The sequence below is a fragment of the Martes martes genome, assembly GCF_963455335.1.
Source record: "Martes martes genome assembly, chromosome: 12".
In the NCBI taxonomy this organism is placed as follows: Eukaryota; Metazoa; Chordata; class Mammalia; order Carnivora; family Mustelidae; genus Martes; species Martes martes.
In genome coordinates, this window is record NC_137900.1 from 10,176,284 (window position 1) to 10,198,228 (window position 21,945).

The following is a 21,945-nucleotide window of genomic DNA, read 5'->3' on the forward strand; positions in this document are numbered from 1 at the left end:
TATAATCTGTGACTAAAACATTTTTATGTTTCCTTTTCTGATATTTTTACCCTGTATGTCATATTCTTATTGCATTAGGTACAATCTTCAGAATTATGTTAAATAATAATTGTGATAATTCATGATTTTAATGGAAATGGATTTAACATTTTTACCTTCTGTTTTGGTGTTTGCTTTTTAAAACTCTTTAAAAAGATTTTATTTATTCATTTGGTGGGGAAGGGCAAATGAAAAGGGAGAGGGAATCTCAAGCAGACTCCATGCTGAGTGTAGAGCCCTATGCATGGCTCAATCTCACGACCCTGAGATCATGATCTGAGCGGAAATCAAGAGTCAAATGCTCAACCAACTGAGCCACCCAGGCACCCCAGTGATTGCTTTTTAATGTTGGTAAAATCTCTATCGTGTCTATGTAGCTATTTTTTCCTATTTTTATTTTACTTAGAACCTTGTAGAAACAGCTGCTGGATTTATCAGATGTCTTTTCAGAATCTAGTGATATATGAGTACTTTTTTCTTTTTTATTATGATGTAATGAAATAGCATGATTGATTTGCTGATATCAAACCATCCTTGAATTCCTGAGACTATGTCCTCTTTGGTCATGCTTAAACAGATTGCAGTAAAACCACTTGAACTGGTTATAATGATAACATTTCAGGATATGTTGGGATTTCTGAAGAAGTTTCATTCTGGGGAATTTTCTTCTCTTACCCACTCTAGTGGCATTACCATTAATGGTCTGGGAGGGATGGTGTGCATTTTTGTTTCTTTGGGAAAGGAGAGACCGTATCAAGCTCTCTCAAGTGCTACTGTTTAGACTCAGAATATATGGCTGGTACTCATGCTTAGGTCAGTCCAAGCTGTGATACCTTCTTTAACAACACAAATCTAGCAACTGGAATGGAAACTGTCAAGCCCAGGTTATCCCTCCCTCTCTGTCTTTGTAAGCATTTATTGAGCACTTACAATATACCGTATATTTACAGGCTTTAACTTTGCAGGATAAGATATCATGTGCATAAACCATATTATACTCTCAGTAACAAATATTTGCTTACTTCAATTTAATAAACATTTTTTCAGTACTTACAGAGTATGAGGCACTGTCCTATATGGTATTTAGAATACAAAATGCTTAAGACCATACCCTTAAGGAACTCGAGATCTTTGGGTACATCATTAGAAACATGCACAGATTACTAGATGACTGTTCTACAATGCAGAAACTTTAAATTTCTACAATAGAGGAAGAGAAAAAAATGTGGTGGGAAATGAGAGAATGCTTTGGGACTGGAGGTTCAAAGCAGACTTTGGGAAAGGGATGGAAACTGGGCTGGTTCTTAAAGAATGGGAAGGATTTGTATACCTAGAGATGAAAGGACCGGGCCATGCCAGATGGAGAGAGTGGTGCCAAGAAAGAAATAGAGGTTGGAGAGCAGGGGACATGTGTTGCAAGTAGCCAGTTCACTTTTTCTAAAGCAGTGTTTTCCAAATATGAATCAAGACTCATCTGAGATCAGGAGATTAATACAATGTCATGACAGCTTTTGAAAAAAAAAAATGAGAAGACTGGAAACCTCTTAGAATGCATTGTGTTTAGTAAAGGTAAATATTACTCTGGGAAATATGTATATACAAATACACACATAAGTATCTATGTGTATAGTAGGTCTCATTGTCAAGTGTGCTTATTGTGGGTCATGGCCAAAAATGTCTGAAAAGGACTGGCTATAGCGGAGGTCATCACACTTTTTCTGTAAAGCGTTGGATAGTAAATACTTTGGGTTTTGCAGACTAAGAGGATACGTATTGTCCCTTTCACACTTGGCTCAGCCACACTGGCACAAATACAGCTGTCAGTGATACATCAATGAATGAGAATGGCTCTGTTTCAATAAACATTTATTTACAAAAATAGACCGAAGTCCGAATTTTGGCCCGGGGGCCGAAGTCCACTAACCTCTGACATCTAGGGGGTTGGAGGAGAGATTATCAAGAAGCAGTGCCAGAAACACAAGCGAGGAGGGGAGAATGTGTGAAGCCCTTCCCCTGCCTGGCTTAGACACGGGGACATGATTCAGCGGGAACTCGGAACCACGGTCAGCACCGGAAGGAGGTCGCTTCCAGACACCTTTCAGCAAACTTCGCTTTCAGTGATGCTGATTGCAATGTGCAGGCGGGCCTAGGAGGGAATTTGAAAAGTCTCTTGGTGTTATTCTTGTTTATCATGTTCCTTTTAAGGAGCACAAGGACCCTTCCTCGGGTCCAGGTGACATTTGCCTCATAAGCCTGATTTGACAGGGGAAATTCCTGAGCCCGGGAAGGAGTTGAGTGACTCACCCAGGGCTCCAGGGCTTGGAAAAGGTCCCCACCTGAATTACATTGCAGTTGAACTAAGGCTGATCTCGTGCCCTACGCTGTGTGCTGCTTTCCACCACGGTGATCAGACTTTCCGACGAAAGCAGCGACTGATTCCATCCTGCAGGCACACAACAGTGAGGGACTGTTAGAAGGCCTGAGGAGTGGGACCACTCAGCCTTGTAGGGGGAAAGTAGCTTCATTCTGCTCTTATGGGTTTTATTAATGCCAGTTCCTGAGTAGCCCTGAGCTGCTATGTTGGAATCGCCTGGGAAACTTGCTAAAAATACATATATTCTATCCTACTCTTACTTGGAGTCTCTGGAGGGGGTGGGGGGAGCCTGAGGATCTGCATTTTATTTATTTATTTTTATTGTATTTTATTATTTTATTTTTAAAATTATGTCATGTTAGAATCTGCCTTTTAAGTAAGTATCCTGACATGTTTAAAAGAAGGTTTATTTATTTCAGAGAGAGAGAGAGAGCGAGCAAGTGTGGGAAGGGGCAGAAGGAGAGGGAGAGAGAAGCTTTAGCAGAGCTTGGAACCATGTAGGGCTTGATTTCACAACTCTGAGATCACGACCCAAGCTGAAACCAACAGTCGGATGCTTAACTGCCTGTGTTACTCAGGGCCCCCCTTGTGAGATTTTTGATGGGCATCAGTAGCAGGAAATATTGCTCTAGTGAAAACCAGTAATTTTTTTTCCCACCTGGATGCGGAGAAAGAGTATCCTTGACGTGCCACAGGGTATGGTGCAGGGAGTCCAGCGGCCCAGAAATGGGAGGCTGATGAGTACCTTCAAGACTCTTCCCTACCAGTTACAACAAGCCTCATAGCCTCTCTGACCCTTGGTAAAAGTCAGCTGGTCACAGGAGATCCTTATCCACCTTAAGATGCAGTTTCCAGAACCAAGTGAGCTAACTAAGAGAGGAAGAGGTGGACAGATGGAAGGATTTTAGATCTGCGACTGGGGAGGTGCTCCAAAAACGTACCCAGGCTTTCTCGAGTGGAGGCCTTTTCCTGTGTCCCTGGAGCATGGAGCTGTGTACCAACTAGGAATGCATCGTTTGGTGCCAAGAAAGCTTGAAAATATGGATTTGACTCAGGCTCAAGAATGTCAAGCTTTTTTTCCAAGAAGAGCCAAGATATATCGTGAGTGGAAGTTTCCTTTGCCAGCTTCTTGAGCTCCTAGAAATTTCCAAGGTACCAAGCCGGTGATAGAATTGGAGCTCAGGCTTCTCTCCTATGGAAAGGTCCAAGTCCTGGACAATAGGAAACCTGTATTTCTGGCTCTGCCAAAGAACCAAAGTCCCTTAAGAAGCCAGATCACCTTTTGTGCTGGGACCAGATACTCACCCACCTCCCGGGAAGAGCCTTGGAAAACTCCTTTACAGAGAGAAAGAAGAACATATTAAAAATTCTCAGATTTAAAGAGAAGAAAACTGTTCATCTATATGACATTCTGGGTACTTTTCTAAAGTTCCAATTTGAAGGAATCTGGACTTGTCCCCGTACACAAAAGGGGATATATGAAACAACTAAACCTAAGATCTATAAAACCAAAAATGTTGAAGTTTTGTTTTGTTTTTGTCTTCATTTTTGTTTTTGTTTTGGCATTGGTTGATGATGTCCTTCTCGTTTCCATTTTTGACAGCAGTTTTCTAAGAAGTTACACCGTTTGGGGAATGTATGAATGGTCACAGCCCAAAGCTTTTTCCTTTATAGGTAACACTGAAGAATGGCTGTGTTTGGGAAAACCTGGATGAGCTCTGAATTTGAACATTACCTTGAATATTACTGTTACCTTGATCACATATTCTTAAAAAGCTAAGCTCATGTCATTAGCCATATGACTGTGTATTATTTTCAAGAAAGTGCTCTCTGTTGAGTTTTCCTTAATAATAATAATCTCTTTGAATGGACACTTAGTATATGCCCGGGCATTGCTAAACCTTCTGTATGCATCCATCTCTCTCTCTGAAGATTTGGAATTGAATCCAGGTCCCTTGGCACCAACATGACTTGTCCATCATTGTCACACCAATTTTTTCCACTGTGAATTTTGGAGTACAGCCTGGTTCTCTTAAAGTAGGCTATTTTTATATCTGCCCAGTTTCTAGCACAAAAGGGAGAGACCCAGCCTACGTGTACATTCCATGTCACGAGTAATTTCAAATTTTTAAGATTGGTTAGATCTTTCTGCTTGCTGTGCAGAAATCATAAATGCCCTGAGGACAGGGGCCATGACTGTTTTGTTCAGCTCTATTTCTTTGATATATGGCAGGTCTTGAGTAATTGTTTGCGTGATGGATGGAAGGAGAGAAGGAGGGATGGCAGAATGGAAGGAAGTTAAGGTAGAAAGAAGAAATAAAGGAAAGAAGGCTGGAAAGATGGTTGGAAAGTAGACAGACAGAAGGAAAGAAATAAGGAAGAAACAAAGGATTCCCATGTATTTCTCCTTTGTCTTATCAGTAGTTATATTTTTGGCAGTTTTGAGTGAATATGTTTCTGGAGATCTGGACAATTCTCTCCCAAGATTTGGGAGGATTTATAAAGACAAAACAACACAAATATAGGCCAGTTGGAAGGGAGAGAGGAGGGATGTTACAAATTATAGTAAAGTCAGAGTTATATAATTTTGAAACTAAAATTTTGATATTTTCAATCATCATGTAATTATCAGCGCAAATTAATAGCTAACAAAGTGCTTCTAGGAGGACTTCTTCCCAAAACCTGTGTTAATGAATAGAATTTAAATTTTAAGTTTTATTAAGCATTTGTAATTTGTTTTATTTACCTGTTTATTTCCTGTGTGTGTGGTTGACTGACAATCACCTGTAAAGAGCCTCATGTTCGATGGTGGGCTGAGTTCTAGCTTTAGTGATCTTTTATGTGTCTTAAATTCTTACAGCCTTCGACACAGACATTCTCTGCTGTATAGTCTCATGGTTTATATTGTTGACTTATTCTCCAGTTGCTTTATGAAAAAGACATTTTATTTCCCATAATAGTTATGTAATTTATAGTTCAGGGCCATGCTTCCTCCTTTGTTTATGTTTCACACATGACCTGGGTGCATCCTAACTCAAGATTGGTTTCGCAGTATTGCTGTTGAACAAATACTGCATAGACTTAACTGTCCCGTATTTATACAGTGATTTTACTTAATAGTGTACCTTTTTAAACAGGTAAAATAAAGGATCACTTTAGTCCATTCCTTATCTAGATGATCACTAATTGTACGTTTGGCTGCTTCCCCATCGGTTCAGTCTCTAGGGCAGAGAAAGAAGCCTGTGAATTTCAGACTAATGACGTTCTACCCCATTTCCTTCTCCTACTCATGGCCAATTTGTGTATCCGTCTGGATAGCAGATGTGACGTGAGAAGGCCGTGGTGACAGCATTATCAGTGCTGGGAGAGCAGTTCCTCTGTGGGGCTAGTTGAGACAGGCTGTGTGCACATGTGCGATGTAGGCTAGGTCAGAGCGCGAGGCGCCAAAATTGACATCCCCAAGAGCCTCCTCGTAAAGTCTGAAAACCAAAACTCCCTTTCGGACCCTGCATAAACTCCCTACCCTGTGCGGGGACCCAGAGCTCCACCTGGGGTGGGAAGAATGTCTCCATCACATACAATCCTGTTCTTGGGGTCTCCCCGGTTCCTGTTGCCTCCACCCTTCAATTCATCCTCCACGCTGTTGAAAAGTGGCGAGGGAGGGTGTGTGTGACGTCTGAGTGTGGAATGAAAACAAAGGAGTGGGCCTAGGAGGCTGTGTCCACACCTACCAGGGCACTCTGGGACTGAGAATCCTGGGAAATCATGGTCCTTAGCCACAGACGAGGGATCCCAGCCAGACTAAGGGTTTCTTCGTCTACTGTGTCGACTAAGGGACTTCTGACAAGGAAGCCCATCCCTTGGTATTTAAGACGTAGTTCCTAAAATGGCACTTGCAGGCTTCCCCACCTGCTCTCTGCTAGTTGCTAGGTGACCCCAGGAGAGTAAAGCGTAATGACTACAGAGTGACAGGTCCTCTGCCATGTGGTGCAGACCGTAAATCCACTGGAACGCTTGCCGGTTCAGCCTATGACCTGTCAAGGAGTAGCTCTCAGGAAATCGTGTTGTTTTCTTCTGCTCTGGTGACAAAGAAACGGGGTGAGATGTATGAGTTAGGAGGTCCCACTCTCCCTTACCTACCAGTACCAGTGTGCTCACGAGGGAGAGTTGTGTTAGCTGGCTGGCCTCCATATTGTTAGTGCTCTCACCTCCTCCAGGACGGATGGCTTGACTGCCTTGGGGCACATGTTAATGAAATCGTGCTAATATGTCTGATTTATCGAGCCCCTCCTAAGTGACAGATACCATGCTTAGGGCCTCCTATACATTGTTTCATGGAGACTTCTCAACACTGAAGTGAATTAGGGACCATGATGGCCCCTCATTTTCCAGATAAGGTCATGGAGGCTTAGGGAAGAAGGTCAAGCCAATGGTGAAGGCAACACTGGCAGAGTCAGGATTCAAACCCAATCTCACTGGCTCCACAGTACCCTGCTGTCCCCAGTTAAGGCCAGGCCAAGGGGTCTTTTACTCCCCTGTGGTTATTCTTTTAGATGAGGGTGGAGTCAACGCCAGGGAACTTGGGAGGATGGTGTCACATAAACAGCACAGCGCCAGGATTTGACAGACCTGGCTCCAATCTTGACTCTCCCTCTATGTGGCTGAACCACCTTGCCGAGATTGCTTAACTTCTCTGGGCCTCAGTTTCCTCATTTGTAAGGTGAATATTCAGTGGGATGATCTGTAATGTTTTTTCCAATGTAACATTCCAGGTGACGTCTAGCAAGCTAGCTACTTTCACTGAGGAGTGAGTCCAGTGAGTTAGATCAAGCTACATACAAGAGTTTCACTCTGTCATTGATTTGATGTCATCATTAAGTGAATGTTTACTGCACGCCTTCTACGAGCCAGGGCCAAGAGAGAGTGATGAGTAATTTCAGTCGCAGTTCTTTCCCTCATGGAGCTTATTGGGTGTTGCCATATTAGCCAGATTCTCTGCAGGATATTGGTGTCAAGCACCATCATCATCATCATCATCGTCGTAGTCATCATCAATGTCATCATGAAATTTATTGCCACGTAGTATTATTCATTGGGATCCACGATGGCCACAGCACCAGTCATTGGTCAGTTGTTGGCATCCTACCTTTCTGAGCTGACAGCTGTCTCTAATACACCAGTTACATAGATCCTGACCTGCTGATGCACGGAATAAATTTGTTCTCCAATTCGTGAAAATTTTAGGGCATTTGTTTTTTGTGTTTTTTTATTATTTTTTAATTTTTTAAGTTAACATAATGTATTATTAGCCCCAGGGATACAGGTCTGTGAATCGCCAGGTTTACACACGTCACAGCATTCACCATAGCACATACTTTCCCCAATGTCCATCACCCACCTCCCTCTCCCAACCCCCCTCCCCCCGGCAACCCTCAGTTTGTTTTGTGAAATTTAGAGTCTCTTCTGGTTTGTCTCCCTCCCGATCCCTCTTGTTTCATTTATTCCTTTCCTACCCTCTAAACCCCCCACATTGCCTCTCAACTTCCTCATATCAGGGAGATCATATAATTGTCTTTCTCTGATTGACTTATTTTGCTAAGCATAATATACTCTAGTTCCATCCATGTCGTTGCAAATGGCAAGATTTCATTTCTTTTGATGGCTAGCATTTGTTTTGTTTTGTTTTTAAAGATTTTTATTTATTTGACAGACAGAGATCACAAGTAGGCAGAGAGGCAGGCAGAGAGAGGAGGAAGCAGGCTCCCAGCTGAGAGAGCCCGATGCGGGGCTCGATCCCAGGACCGCAGGATCATGACCTGAGCCAAAGGCAGAAACTTTAACCCACTGAGCCACCCAGGCGCCCCTAGCATTTGTTTTTAAAAAGCTTTATTTTTAAGCACGGAAAAGTGGCAGTCTTTCCATGCACCTTGCTTTTGGGCAAGATTTCAAAAGCTGAACATAAACGATTTGAGGCATGAAAAACACAAAACCCCAAAACCAACCTGTCACAATTCTATAGCATGTTTTCAAATCTCTGAGTCACCTGAAAGGGGTGTCTCCCACGTATCCCTTCGAACTCCACTATTTAAAAAAGACAAATCCTTGTCTTGAGTGGATGAAAAGAGGGTGGGGAGACTTTTAGTGCAGACTAGTAGAAACTGCATTTGTAAATGATCTGAGGTTAAACTGATCTGAGAAGAGAAGCAAAGGGAAATTGGCAACTTTTCTGACCACCTTGTGTGCGAAGGAAGAAGAGTGCCTTTGTGACCCATATCTTCAGGAGGGTCGCCTCGGCTCCCTAGGGCGTTTTCTCTGTCGTCCTTGCAGCCCCTGAGGACCACTGTGGTTCCTGGGCTTGCTGGAAGTAGCGAAGTCCATCCATGTGAGAGCCAAAGTGCCCAGGTTTGAGGCCTGTTTTCACCGCTTCGTGGCTGTGTGACCTCATACAAATGGTCTAGCCACAGTCTCTTCTTTGTCAAGGGAGCTATACTGTTGTGTAAATTGGGTGATTAAATACACGGATGTGTGAGATACTGAGTCTAGTGTCTGGTACCTTCCTGCTCCTCTTCTAAGAATGGAATTTGTCTCGCTTTGTAATCCCCTCTGAGAGCAAGTACGTATAGCTCCTGTGACTTCCGGTTCCGGGAACGGTGGTGCTACTGTGTGCGTTGAACATGCACAAATCCTAAAAACCATCAGGGATTGATTCGAGGGAGTGGGCCTTCTTTTTAGATGACCGCCCATCCTGGTGTGCTGGGGACTGAGAGGTTTTCTTGGCGGGGCGGGGTGGGGGGCATTTTCTGCTATAATTGGGAAGGTCCCAGGTTAAATTGGGACGAATTTGTTATCCCAGAGTTGATAAAACCCTCCCAAGTTTTCCAGACAGAAAGGTCAGGGAGAGAGCATAATCCTGACACTGGCTCCAGTAGGAGCCACCTGCGCAAGCAGGGCCCGTGACATCCACTGAACTGGAGACTAGCGGCTACTTCCATTTAGCACCAAATCTGGACAAAAAGAAGAGGCCTAATTCGCTACCCCAAGCCATCTGCCCCCAAAATGGACCTATTTTGATTATTCTTCTCCTAATGCAGTGGCTCTCAACCCAGCAGCCCATGAGAATCACTCGAGGAACTTTAAAAAAAAAATACCAATGCCAAATCCCATTGCCAAAAATTCTCATATTAATGGTCAGGAACAAGGCCTTGCATTGATATTTGGAATTTTTATAAGTTCTTTAGGTGACTCTGATATGCAGCCTGGATTGAGAATCATAATTCTTGTTCCAGCTTGGGGCCTGCAAAAGGTGCACAGTGATGTCTGTTTTCCTAATTGACAAGTTCAGATGTTCCTGATCTGAGTCTCAGCTGAGATGACTTGATTGTGTTCATGTTTTATTGAGTTGATTTGCCCATGCTGGGATTTCCATGAGAAGAAAATTGCTTTGAGACTGAGTACGCTCTTTATTTCCCCCTTATCTTCCATGAGGCCAATATTCTTACTGGAGTAAGTAGTCTGGGTAAGGTGTAACTATGAAGATGGCAAAAAGATTAGTAGTTTGCCATGTTTGTCCAAATCCTTGACTGCACACCAAGAGGGAACCCAAGGATAAACTATGGACTTCAGGTGATAATCGTGTGTCAGTGTAGGTTCAACACTTATAATAAATGTCCTCCTGCACTGGGGACTGTTAATAGTGGGGGGAAGTTGTCTTTGTGTGAGGACAAGGAGTAGAGGGGACTCCCCATACTTTTTAATCCATTTCATTGTGAAGCTAAAGGTTGGCTACAAAATAAGCTTCCCCACCTTCCTCCAAGGCCAATGCTGACAGCTCAGCTGCACGCCTTCTTCCCCATCCTCAACTTCCTTTAGTCTCTAAAACCTTCCGGGATATTCCTGATCCTAATCCCAAGACCTGTGAGACCCACAGGGAGGGGGGTCATATTCAGTCTCCATGGGATGATTGATAGGTTCAAAGTCCATCACCCATTCATAAGTGGTAGCGATCTGTTTGCTATCCCAACCAGCTCTTTGGTAAATGGAATTGAATGTCCTCAAATGTGACTTTCTACCCACCACTGAAGACTTTTTGTCTTATAATGAAAAAAATACATCTTTCTTCTGGAAATAGGGCAGAAGAAGAAAACACCTGCGATTCTACCATTTCCGAGATATTGTTAAGGGTGGGCTGGTCCTCCTGTTGTTTATCTGTGCACATACATATAGACATATCTACCTATATTTTGCTCCAAAAATATACTGAATATACGTCCTTGGCAAGCTGAATTGTTCCATTTATGAAAACATCTAAACAAGCTTTTGGATGGATTTTCCACAGTTATCCTGATGTGTAATGATTAGCATGTATTTGTCCAATTTTCCTCTCTTCTCTTAGCTACTTTAGTAAAATGTCCTTAGGCTAAAGGTTAAAAAGTAGGATAGCTGGGTCCAAACCTGGGTGATACTTTAAGACTATTGATTATTTTTGCCAAATTATGGTATCAAACTACACATTTATACTAACCCTGGTACTCAGTATTCCCCTTCCCCTGACCTCTGCTAATTGGCAGTTTCCAAATATCATCCCATTTAATGGACTTGACCGCAATGTGACCGAACATTTGTCCAAATGTTTTGAACTATTCATATTTTTCTCTTGCGAAATTGCTCACTTCTGCCCTTCCACAGTTCTCTATCGGGGTATCTCTTTTTCTCATTGACTCATAAAATATTTATAAATATGTAGTGTGTTAAGCCTTATAATCTATAATGTGAATAGCTCTTCCCTCTGTTTTTACTCTGTTTATGGTGGGGTTTCAGAAAACCATTTAATACCTTTGTATTTTCTGCATTTCTTATTTAATGTACCTGTCACTGATATGGCATGATAGTTCATTTGCTTTAGAGAATTATTAAAAGGAGGGTTGTATCCCCAAAACCCTCTCCAAAGCATTCCATGAGCATCCAGGGGAAACATGTGTGTAAATGCAACATCCGTCAGTGTCTCCATCCCCACCTTAGAAAGCTGTAAAGAGCAAAATTCATTTTACTAGATCATTTCCCCTTGTGAATTTTTACAGATGTTTAACTTGTAGGCAAGTATATCCAAACCAACTTCACAATCTACTGTCGAGTTGGTGACAAATGGGCGAGGTGTTTGGTTTTTTTTTTTTTTTTTTTTAAATCTTGCTAAAAGAACTTTATGTCTCTTCTCCCACTAAATTATGCCATCTTCTTTCACAGAGTTAATAACCTCTAATGGTTCTATCTCCAGGTAATGTAATCCAGCTGGAAATGCAAGGTATGCAAAGCCCATGTTTTAAAACAAAAGAGTATTTTTCTCTAGCCAGTAAATAAAAGTGATTTTTCAGCTATAAAAGGACTAAAGGTTTCGAAATTATCCCACTGGGCAGGGTTTCCTAGACTTGTTATTTTGGCACTCAGCCATGGAGCCAGCCCAGCATCTCCCAAACTTCTTCCATTTTTGTAGCCGTGTGAAGAGTTCGCTGGATAAGACAAGAGTCACCCCATGGTGTGATGATTAACGTCTGGGGTCCTCTCAACCTGGAGGCAGCGGCAACCAGACGTCTGAAAGTGTCATCAGCACATCATTGATCAGTGTAGAAGGAGAACCAAACACTGATTGTTTTTCCTTTTAAATATCTTCACTGCCCTCTCAAGGTTGTATGTTTTCCTTTTCAAGGAAAAGCATTTAACATTTAACACCATACATGTAACAGTAAATGGCTCATAGCTTCATTGAGAAGTTGTCAAAAATATTTAACTTAACTAAAGTATTATTTCATCCCATTTTCAAGGTTTCAATAGCTTTGAAACATTGGGTCTCTCTTTTCGATTTTCTATGTATGTTTCATAGCCCTGAAACCAAAGAGTCCTCTGTCCATTCTCACTGCTCTATTGCAAGAAGCAATAGTCCAGCCCCTGGTCCCAGTCGCCATTCTTAAAATATGGTTATTGCTAGTGTCAGAGGATTACAGTATAGGAATAACTGAGAACAATCTGCCTTAAAGGGTGTCTTAAGGAATCAGCACCATGTTGGCGCATTGTGTGAATTACCAATACATCCTGACAGTGACTCCGTGGGATGGAAACCATCCTTGTCCCTATGTTGTGGACGAGAACAGCCAGTCCCACAAAGAGAAGTGTTGAGCCAGCACTTGAATATGAGCAACCTCACCCAAGAGCCTGCCCTCTGGACTTGATTAAATTGATAGGACAACCCCACAAGATTGGTGTTGGTGTCCTCATTGTACAGATGAGAAGTTGAGGCTCAGAAAGCTTAATAACTGTGCAGCAACTTGTCACACATGCAAGAGGTAGCTGGAGTTTGGTTTCAAACCCTCCTTCCAAAGCCTTCCCACGCTTTTCCTGTCACTGTGTTCCTTACTCTGTTACAAGTGCCTTGGATCCTGGGCCCTCTTCAGTTCGGAGAGAGCTTAGAGCCGGCCAGGAGACAGGTGCTTAATGCTCCTCTCGCATTTCCTTCTGGTTCTTTTTTGCAAAGAAACCTACCTGTTCAGCGGGCTTTTGGCGTTCCTGTGAAGGCCATGATATGAACGGCCTGTCTTTCTACAGAGGTGCTGTAGGGTTGAGTTACCCGGTTCATTCCTGCATGGGGGCTTTGTGGTTGCTGCCCCTTGGTTTGGAATGCTTTGTGCCCACATCTCAGCGTGGCGGACTCCTTCCCACGTGGCAGCTCAGATGTCATCATCTCAGTGGAGCTGACCATGACAACCTGTACTTATTTCCTAAGGCTGCCACAACAAATCACTGTAAACTTGGGGGGGGGGCGCTTTAAACAACAGGAATTTGTTCCACAAATCCAAAATCAAGGTGTTGGCAGTGTCATCCTTCCTCTGAAGGCTCTAGGGGAGAGCCCTTCCTTGCCTCTTTCCACTTTGGGTGGCTCCCTGTGTTCCCTCACTGGTGACAGCAATGCCAGTCTCAGTCTCTGTCTCTGTCTTTATGTCACCTGTTCCTCTATATTTCTCCTCTCTGTATCTTCTCCTCTCCTTTGAGGAACACTTGTCATTGGATTTGAGGTCTGCCTGAGTAACCCAGGATGCTCTCATCTCAAGATCCTTAATTGTATCTGCAAGACTGTTTTCCCAGCTAAGGTCACAGTCACAGGTGCTGGGTGAACATGTCTTTTGGGAAAGCCACCACTAGCCCTTCTGTAGACAAACTATACTACTCTAGGTAATATAGTTTTTGCTGCTGTCATACTCTGACTTTTTTCATAGCCCTTGTCCTTATTTAATGCATCTTGTTCTCTCGTCTACTTTTCTGTTGCCTGTCTCTACCTCCTCGAGTTCAAGCTTTATGAATAAAGAGTTGTCTTATTCAGTGCTCTATCCCTAGCACCTTGACCAGTGCTTGGTATGTTGTAAGGACAAAAAATTATTGACTGAATGAATGATAACATTGGGCAAATGTGATGTCAGCTTAGCTCTTTGGTACTTTCAACAAATTCCAGCATTGTATTTTATTTTTTGATGTTATTTTATGTTACTTGAATTTCAGTTGGATTTTTTTCAAAAATGCAAGTATACTATGGGACATGTGTTTATCACAATAGGGAAATATAGGCAACCATTTCAACATTCAGTTGCTAACTGGTCTTCATGGTTCATTTGGCTTTTATTCCCCCCCCCCCCACCCCAAGAACAATTCCTCAGGAGAATTCTTCTTTCTTCTTTAGGCTCTGATCACCTCCGGGAAAAGGATGGCCTCTGGGCTGTCTTGGTCTGGCTTTCCATTCTGGCTGCCCGAAAGCAGAGTGTGGAGGAAATCGTCCGAGATCACTGGGCCAAATTTGGTCGCCACTATTATTGCAGGTGAGGAGTGAGGGGTCCCTGGGGAACTGCTCTTAGAGAAAAGTGGTGGGCTAGAAACTTAAGAAGGAGGCAGCTTTCAGGATGATCTGAGGAACACAGGGGCTGGGGCTCCCGATAGGCATTTGGGCGACCTGTCAAGGGCCTCTGAACCGGAAGGCAGAAATTTCCCGTCCCCTAGAGAATTTCCTCTGTAATCTTTTCACCCGTGCCTGTACGATGGGCATCCATTCCAAGAGAGACTCTGAACTGCAGAACCTTAGAAGTCCTTTGTTGCCCAGGAGAGTTGTATCGTCTAATCAGGGGCTCTCCTTGTGAGTCCTTGTGAGTCCTTGTGAGTCCTCCATCCATCAAGGAATGGAAGCAGAGACAAAACTGATAGGTCGGATTGCTTTTGTAATCCTCTCTTCCCTCTGTCTTACTTGCTCGCTAAGGGTCGAACAATGTCTAAGGTGCCCTCTGAAGGGGCCACATGGTTCAGGAGCCCCAGATTTGGCTAAAGTTTTGTCCCTGTGAAAGGAGATACAGAAGAGGGAACGGTTGCCCTGGGAGGGAGCAGGGGCAAAGGTCAGTGGCTAAGAGCTCAGGGTTGGGGGTCTATCTGTCACTTTCCTGTTTGTGAAATAAGCGAGGGGGCAGGGTCTTCTGGCTGCCTGGTTGCCGGCTAGATATGTGTACCTAGGTATGCTAAGCTTGTGTACCAAGCCACGGATTTGGGGGAGCAGTGATGGACAAGGATGTTAACTCTGGAGAACCTGGGATTGGGGCAAGGGAATCTTTGGGTAGCCTCAGAGACTCTCTGTGTATGCAAAACAGAAATGGTGGCTTCTTTGCTTTGTTTATGAATAGTTAACTACTTTGGATGTTTGGTTATGTTTCAAGAGCTTAAGGAACAGAAAGAAAGATTCAGACTTCCCTTATAAGGTGATTGTTTCTTCTCTTAAGAAGTCATTTACTTAGATAAATATCAGAGAATAAGAAAGCCTGTGAGAGGCCTCATTACCGCCAAAAAGATTACAGGGCTCTGGAAAATGTTGACACGGCCATAATAGTCTTTTTTCCTGTTTGGTCAAGAAGACAGAGGTTGCAGTTCCCTGAAAACCCCCTCAAATGGTCCCTTGTTTCAGAAACAAGGCAGTTACTCTCAAGGCAGGTTGGGCATTTGTTATACTTACTAGTATTTCTCACAAGTGCCCAAAAAATCCCGATTCTCGTGGGCCTTTTTGGCGTACCTGGGAAGTAATTCCATTGCATGAAGCTGTTCCAAAAAAAAGTCCAACCTGATAAAAATATGTTACGATCGCCAACCTCTGGCTTAGTGAGATCCCTTTGAGTTAAGGATGTGTTCCTCATAATTTGTGCAACGATTATCTAACTTTCTGCCAGTGTTTTGAGGACATGGTGTTATGATGACTGTATTTAGAATATAGTTCATTTTTTCTGTGGCCAAGAGCTTAGAGGATAATTACTTTTTTCATAGCAAACGCGGTATTAGAGAATATAACGCAATGGTGATTTAAATTCTTGTAGAACATTGACTTACGTTTCAGATTTCTGTCCAAAAAGATCACAGAGATAAAGAAAAAAGGAAGAGGGAGTAGGTAGAATGAAAGGTTAACACTCTTTTCAGCCTCCAGCAGATACAGGTCGAGAGATCCTTGTGAAATAAAAAGACTTCTAGCCTGTTCTTTGTGGTGGGGAGGAGATAATCCAACAGTTTTGGTTTAACTGTTTCTGAACCTGAAGTTGTATCTGGGAACCCAGATGATTTTCCTTGTGTGAATGGACCCCAGAAGGAACTCCCCATTGAAAAATTTCCTCCCTTGTATATGCTATGGTGAGTGCTGTGAAATGTGTAAGCCTGATGATTCACAGACCTGTGCCCCTGGGGCAAATAATACATTATATGTTAATAAAAGTAATTAATTTTTTTTAAAAAAAGAAAGATCTCCTCCCTTGAAAGTGTGGGATGTGGTGGTCAGAGGGGGTGGTTTGCGGTAGCAAAGAGGGGGCTGTGCCAGTCTGCTTGGGTATGAAGATAAGCATTTGGGCAGGCTTGACCATAGACCGAATGTGATCTGTCCTGTCAGTCGATTTCCCCAACTTCTGCATCTCTTTCACTGCCCCCTTTGTATCCTAATAAGCCCTCTTATCCCATCCTTCTACCCCTCTCTGCTTGGTTGGGTCTCGATCTTCCCCTCAAAGACTATCTTTAAAAAGAGTCTAGGCTCAGAACTCATCCACTGCCTCCAGTGTTCTGAAAGAGTTCCCAGTTGTTTTGTTTCTGAGGCTGGGGAGGGCACATCTGTGTTGGAGGGAGCGTTTACAAGACAAAGATACAGGGACAGGGGACCCACTACTAGAAATGGCATCATTCCATGGTTTCCATTTTGGCTAATACCCTGATGTTTACTCAAAGTCTTAAAAGATCTTGGGTGAAGAAGAAGTAGCATTGATTCAAGTCTTCCTTCTTTCAGCTGGCTGGGAGCCCACATCTTGTCCCTGTGTCACACAGAGCCCGGTGTGAGATCTCACCACAGCCATTTTGGGCCCGGCTGCCCCTCAAGGGCTTCTTTCTTTAACAGCGCCCCCTGGAGGACGCCTGGGTGGCTCAGTGGGTTAAAGCCTCTGCCTTCAGCTCAGGTCATGATCTCCGGGTCCTGGGGGTCCTAGGATGGAGCCCGGCATCGGGTTCTCTGCTCAGCGGGGAGCCTGCTTCCTCCTCTCTCTCTGCCTGCCTCTTTGCCTACTTATGATCTCTGTCTGTCAAATAAATAAATAAAATCTTAAAAAAAAAAAAAAGACAAAAAAAACAGCGCCCCTGGGCTTGCCATTTGGACTTGGTCGATACTATCTGACACAGGGGAAGACTCCAGTTTCTCTGTGATAGTGACCAAGAATAAAATCCATTAATAATTTTAAGCACTGGTGTCTGGCATTACTTGATATGCATTATGGTATTTAAGCCTGACAACAACAAATGAGATGGGTGTTATTTTTAGTCTTTTTTTTTTTTTTTTTCTAATCAACTCCCAACCCCATTGTTACGTTTGATGTTCTTGGCTAGGAGGACTTTTTTTTTTTAATGGAACAATTGGGGTATTTCTTCCAAGTTTCCAAGAGAGTTTTATGGAATGTTGAGGTCCCTTCCTCCTTCTCTCTTCACCTCCCTTGATTCCTCTCTCTCCTTCCTTCCTCCCTCCCTTCTCTTCCCCGCATCTTTCATCCCACTGCTTAGTAAACACTTACTAGAAGCAGCAGAGAACAAAACAGAGAAGGTCTCTGGCCTCCTGGAGTTTGTGGTTCATGGGGCAAAGGCAGAGAAGAAATAAATAAACAAATACACAAACAAAGTAAATACAGATTGGGATAAGTACCACAAGAAAATATCAAGAGTGATGTGAGAGAGGGAGAGATAGAGGGAAAAATCTTGAATAGATGGTTGGAGAAGGTCACTTTCTGGAGGTGACAGTAAGCTGGAAAAGTGACAGAAGAGAACGTGCCAGGTATGTGAGTGGTCATGGGGAAGAATATACCAGATTGAGTCCTGGGATGGATCCCCATCCCAGGCTCCCTGCTCAGTGGGAAGCCTACTTCTCCCCTGCAACCTGCCACTCCCCTTGCAATACTCTCTCTTTCTCAAATAAATAAATAAAAACTTAAAAAAAAAAAAAAGAATATGCCAGGTTGAGGGAACAGACAGCAATGGCAAAGTCCCAAAGGCAGGGCAGGGCAAAGTGTCTCTGAGGACTGGAGAGGAAGCCCGTGTGTCTGGAGCATAGGGAACAAGGGTGAGAGAGGGACAAAGTCAAGGGGTGGGTGGGGTCGGATCTCACAGCGCGTATGGTCAGTGGCTAGAGTCTTGTTCTCAACTGATGGGCACTTGGGGAAGGATTTAAAATAAAGGACATGACTCCATGTGCTTTTTACAAGATCATTCGGGCTCCTCTACGGGGCCAGGGTTCTAGGGGCCAGGCAGAAGAGCATGGGGACCGACTGGGATGCTTCTCTGTGCTCTTCTTCCAGGAAAACAAAACCAAGGATCAGATGACCTTGAGTGGTCCGCCCTGTTGCCGGCTCTCTGACTAGGTTTACCTTCACCCTGTGTCCTGCCTTCCCTCTCCAGGTTTGACTACGAGGGGCTAGAGCCCAAGACGACGTATTACATCATGAGGGACCTGGAGGCCTTGGTCACAGACAAGTCCTTCGTCGGCCAGCAGTTTGCCGTGGGCAACCACGTCTACAGTGTGGCAAAGACAGACTGCTTCGAATATGTGGACCCTGTGGACGGCGCGGTGACCAAGAAACAGGTACTTGCTAGGAAATCTCCAGAAAGGGCAAAGCCAGGGGCCAGCTGGAATGGTCTGGAGGGCTGGTCTACTGTGAGCGCTTCATGAGTCAGATGAGAGCCTGCAGCCAGGAGAGAAGAAAGCCCTTGGTGAAGTTTACCTACCTGGTTAATTCCTGGCAGAGGACACATTTGAACACAGCGCCCTGACTGTCTGTCCAATATTCCTTCTGCTTGTAACTGACAGGCCAATATTATACATGGATAGAAACCCAGTCTTTCCTTCTGAAATGTTTGCAGCCTGTGGGCTCATCACAGATTCAGAAAAAAGTTCCCAGGGCAAAATATTCTTTTTCCTTGGCATCCCCATCAAGTGCAGTTTCCCCTTTTATGACCTTATGTCATTGAGAATGATAGGACCTTAGCCAGATGGGTTTATAGGGGAAGAAACAGTGGGAAAACTTGTCCCGCAAAACCCAAAAGGAAGATCTATGGTGGAGAATGATTACAAAAGGTCAGTGGCAAAATCAACAACTTCTGCCATGGCCTCATCTTTGTGAATTGTGTAAGGGAAGTTGAAGCTATTACAAAGTAATACATTTTGTGTATTTATTGGCTATGGCAAGAACTGACCAGTCTAGGAGCACATTTCAATATTTACAGTTCAAATAAGACACCGAGTAATGTTAAGAAAAGTTCCATTCTAAAATGTCCAAATTCTTATCTTCTGGTACACTCTTCACCAAGAACAGACAACAAAATAAATTGGAAGCTATTGGATCTGGGGGACTAGATGTAACGGAAGTTACTGATCTTTTTATTTTGACTAATATTTCCCACATAGTCCTTCTCTTAGGGTCCTGGACTTGCAGATGTCCCAAAGCCTGAGGCCCTCCTGTTATGTGGTTGGTTGGTATCCTCCTCTGGTCTGTGGTGTTTCCTGGTGGTCTTTTATCTCTGTCAGAAAGTCATTCGTCTTTCTTTCTAGAAGGCCTTCCGTGCCTGGGGAAATTGATGACTGCTTTACTTTGGGCAGCTGTAGGGTAGTGGAGATAAGAGTGGTTGAGAAGTTTGAAGACCCAGGGGTGTCTGGGTGGTTCAGTCAGTTCAGTGCCTGCCTTCAGCTCAGGCCACGCTCTCAAGGTCCTGGGATCGAGTCCCGCATTCTTCTCCCTCTGCCCCTCCCCCTGCTTGCACTCTCTCTTTCCGGGTCTCTCTCTTTCTCTCAAGTAATAAATAAATAATCTTTTAAAAAAGTTAAGAAGAAGAAGAAGAAGTTTGAAGACTCAGAAGCACATCCTCCCCCTGCCGCACTTACTAGTTATATGACTTCAGGAAAGAGGCCTGATTTCTTTGAGCCACGGTTCCTTCCTCATTGGTAACACATCCACCTCACAGAGCTGTTTTAGAAAACCAACGAATCAGACAGGAAAGCTCCCAACGATCCTTCACACAGGGGGTACATCCTCCATTTTTTGTAGTTGTGTTTTGTTTCCCACGAGGATGCGTTTTCGTAGATGAGACTGACTCCTTCCAAAATAATGCTAGTGAATCTCCATACATGTGAAGTCGGGAGCTCCCCACATCACATCTCAGAGCCGTGTCGCCTCAGATGAATCCTTTCCAATTCTGTACCATATCCCTACTTCCATTTTGCAAAGGAGCCTCAGAACAAACATTTCGCAAATCCAGGGCTCCTAAAATACGTGCTTTCTAAATTATTCTTGGGAGGTTTTTGTTCCCTGGTGAGGAAGGCTTGAAATCCATTCCCTGAAAAGATTATCTAGTCAGTGCTAGGTTCTGGACTCTGTCTGCTCCTGAGAAGCTTGTCTGTGAAGCTAATTTGTTTTGCTGTTAAATCCACTAATGCTCTACCTTGTTTCTTCCCTAGTGCACTCACCATTCATATCCTCTTTTCTTGGCTCTTTGAACAGTTCACATCAGGCTAGATTCCGCAGCTAGATCTCAAGTTCAGACATCTATTTATTCCATGTCCTCTCCTCTGCAACCCTGAATACTGGTTTCCATTTTTACTCTGGAACTTATTATTTTTTTTCTTTCCATACTCTTTCATATTAGCTCAAATGTGGCCATAAATAGTAAATGCTACCAGGAGCTGCTCTGGGGAGTTCCTCTAGCAACAAAGGAAGGTTGTTGTTCACCTTCTCAGATTCCAGGACCCAAGTGACATATTGCTAGCTGGCGGTCCTCAGTCGCCCTGGAGCTTCTCTGCTGCTCTGGGTTTGGCTCACAGAGGGTTTGGGGGGACAGTTAACCCTCAGTGCCATCCTCATTGTCAGCAAGGTACACGTGGTTCCTGCTTTTGGTCCTGTTGGCGCGGAGGGAGAGTTCCAGCAATGGGGGTGTGTTGGGAAACTTCCTTCATCAAGGTGACATCTCTGCTCCTGAGAAGTCACGGTCATCAGCACTTGGTTCCAGGGATGCTCGAGTCTGGGCGCACTTCCTGTGACATCGTTACAAAGCAAGCACCATCTATCTACTCCTAAAAGACATATTTTAATTTAATGAATGTGTATTATTTTTAAATACCCATAAAGCACTTTGGTGCCTTCATTCAAGAGATATTTCTGGAGAGCCTACCAAATGCATAATAATTGGCTTTTGTCATGGGGGGCATTTTTATTTTTTAGAGAGGAAGAAATGGGGGGGGCGAGGGGCAGAGGGAGAGGGAAAATCCTTTTTTTTTTTTTTGAGGATTTTATTTATTTATTTGACAGACAGAGATCACAAGTAGGCAGAGAGGCAGGCAGAGAGAGAGGGGGGAAGCAGGCTCCCTGCTGAGCAGAGAGCCTGATGTGGGGCTCGATCCCAGGACCCTGAGATCATGACCTGAGCCGAAGGCAGAGGCTTTAACCCACTGAGCCACCCAGGCGCCCCGGGAGAGGGAAAAATCTTAAGCAGACTTCACGCCCAGCATGGAGTCCGACGTGGGGCCAGTCTCACGACCCTGAAATCATGACCTGGGTTGAATTTGTGAGTTGGGCTCTTAATTGACTGAGCCACCCAGGCACCCCTGGAGCAGATTTTTAATGTAAATGTATAACAGCTTTATCGAGATACCATTCACACACCACCCATGTACCCATGCTAAGTGCACACTTCGGTGGTTTCTAGCATATTCAAACAGTTGTGCCATCATTACCATGGTCAGTCGTAGAACATTTTTGTCATCCCCAAAAGCAACGCGTACTTGTTGGCTGGAATCTCCATTTCCAACCCTGGCAATCCCTGACCTACTTTCTGTCTCTCTGGATTTGCCTATTCTGGATGTTTCACTTAAATGGAACCATTGCGTGGATAGACTTCATTTTTGTTTGTCCATTCTTAAGTTGATGAATGCTTGGGCTGTTTCCACTTAAAAAAAGAAAAAA

At 43.8% G+C, this 21,945-nt stretch overlaps 1 protein-coding gene across 2 annotated transcripts in view; it reads left to right on the top strand.

The window, feature by feature from the left end:
• PGM5 (phosphoglucomutase 5) overlaps positions 1-21,945 on the top strand; it is a 197,081-nt gene that overhangs the window by 128,936 nt on the left and 46,200 nt on the right. For both annotated transcript variants that reach the window (XM_080819403.1, XM_080819402.1), the window contains exons 8-9: positions 14,133-14,268; positions 18,392-18,575. In XM_080819403.1, coding sequence (XP_080675529.1) covers positions 14,133-14,268; positions 18,392-18,575 — 320 coding nt within the window. The remainder of the gene's footprint in view (positions 1-14,132; positions 14,269-18,391; positions 18,576-21,945) is intronic.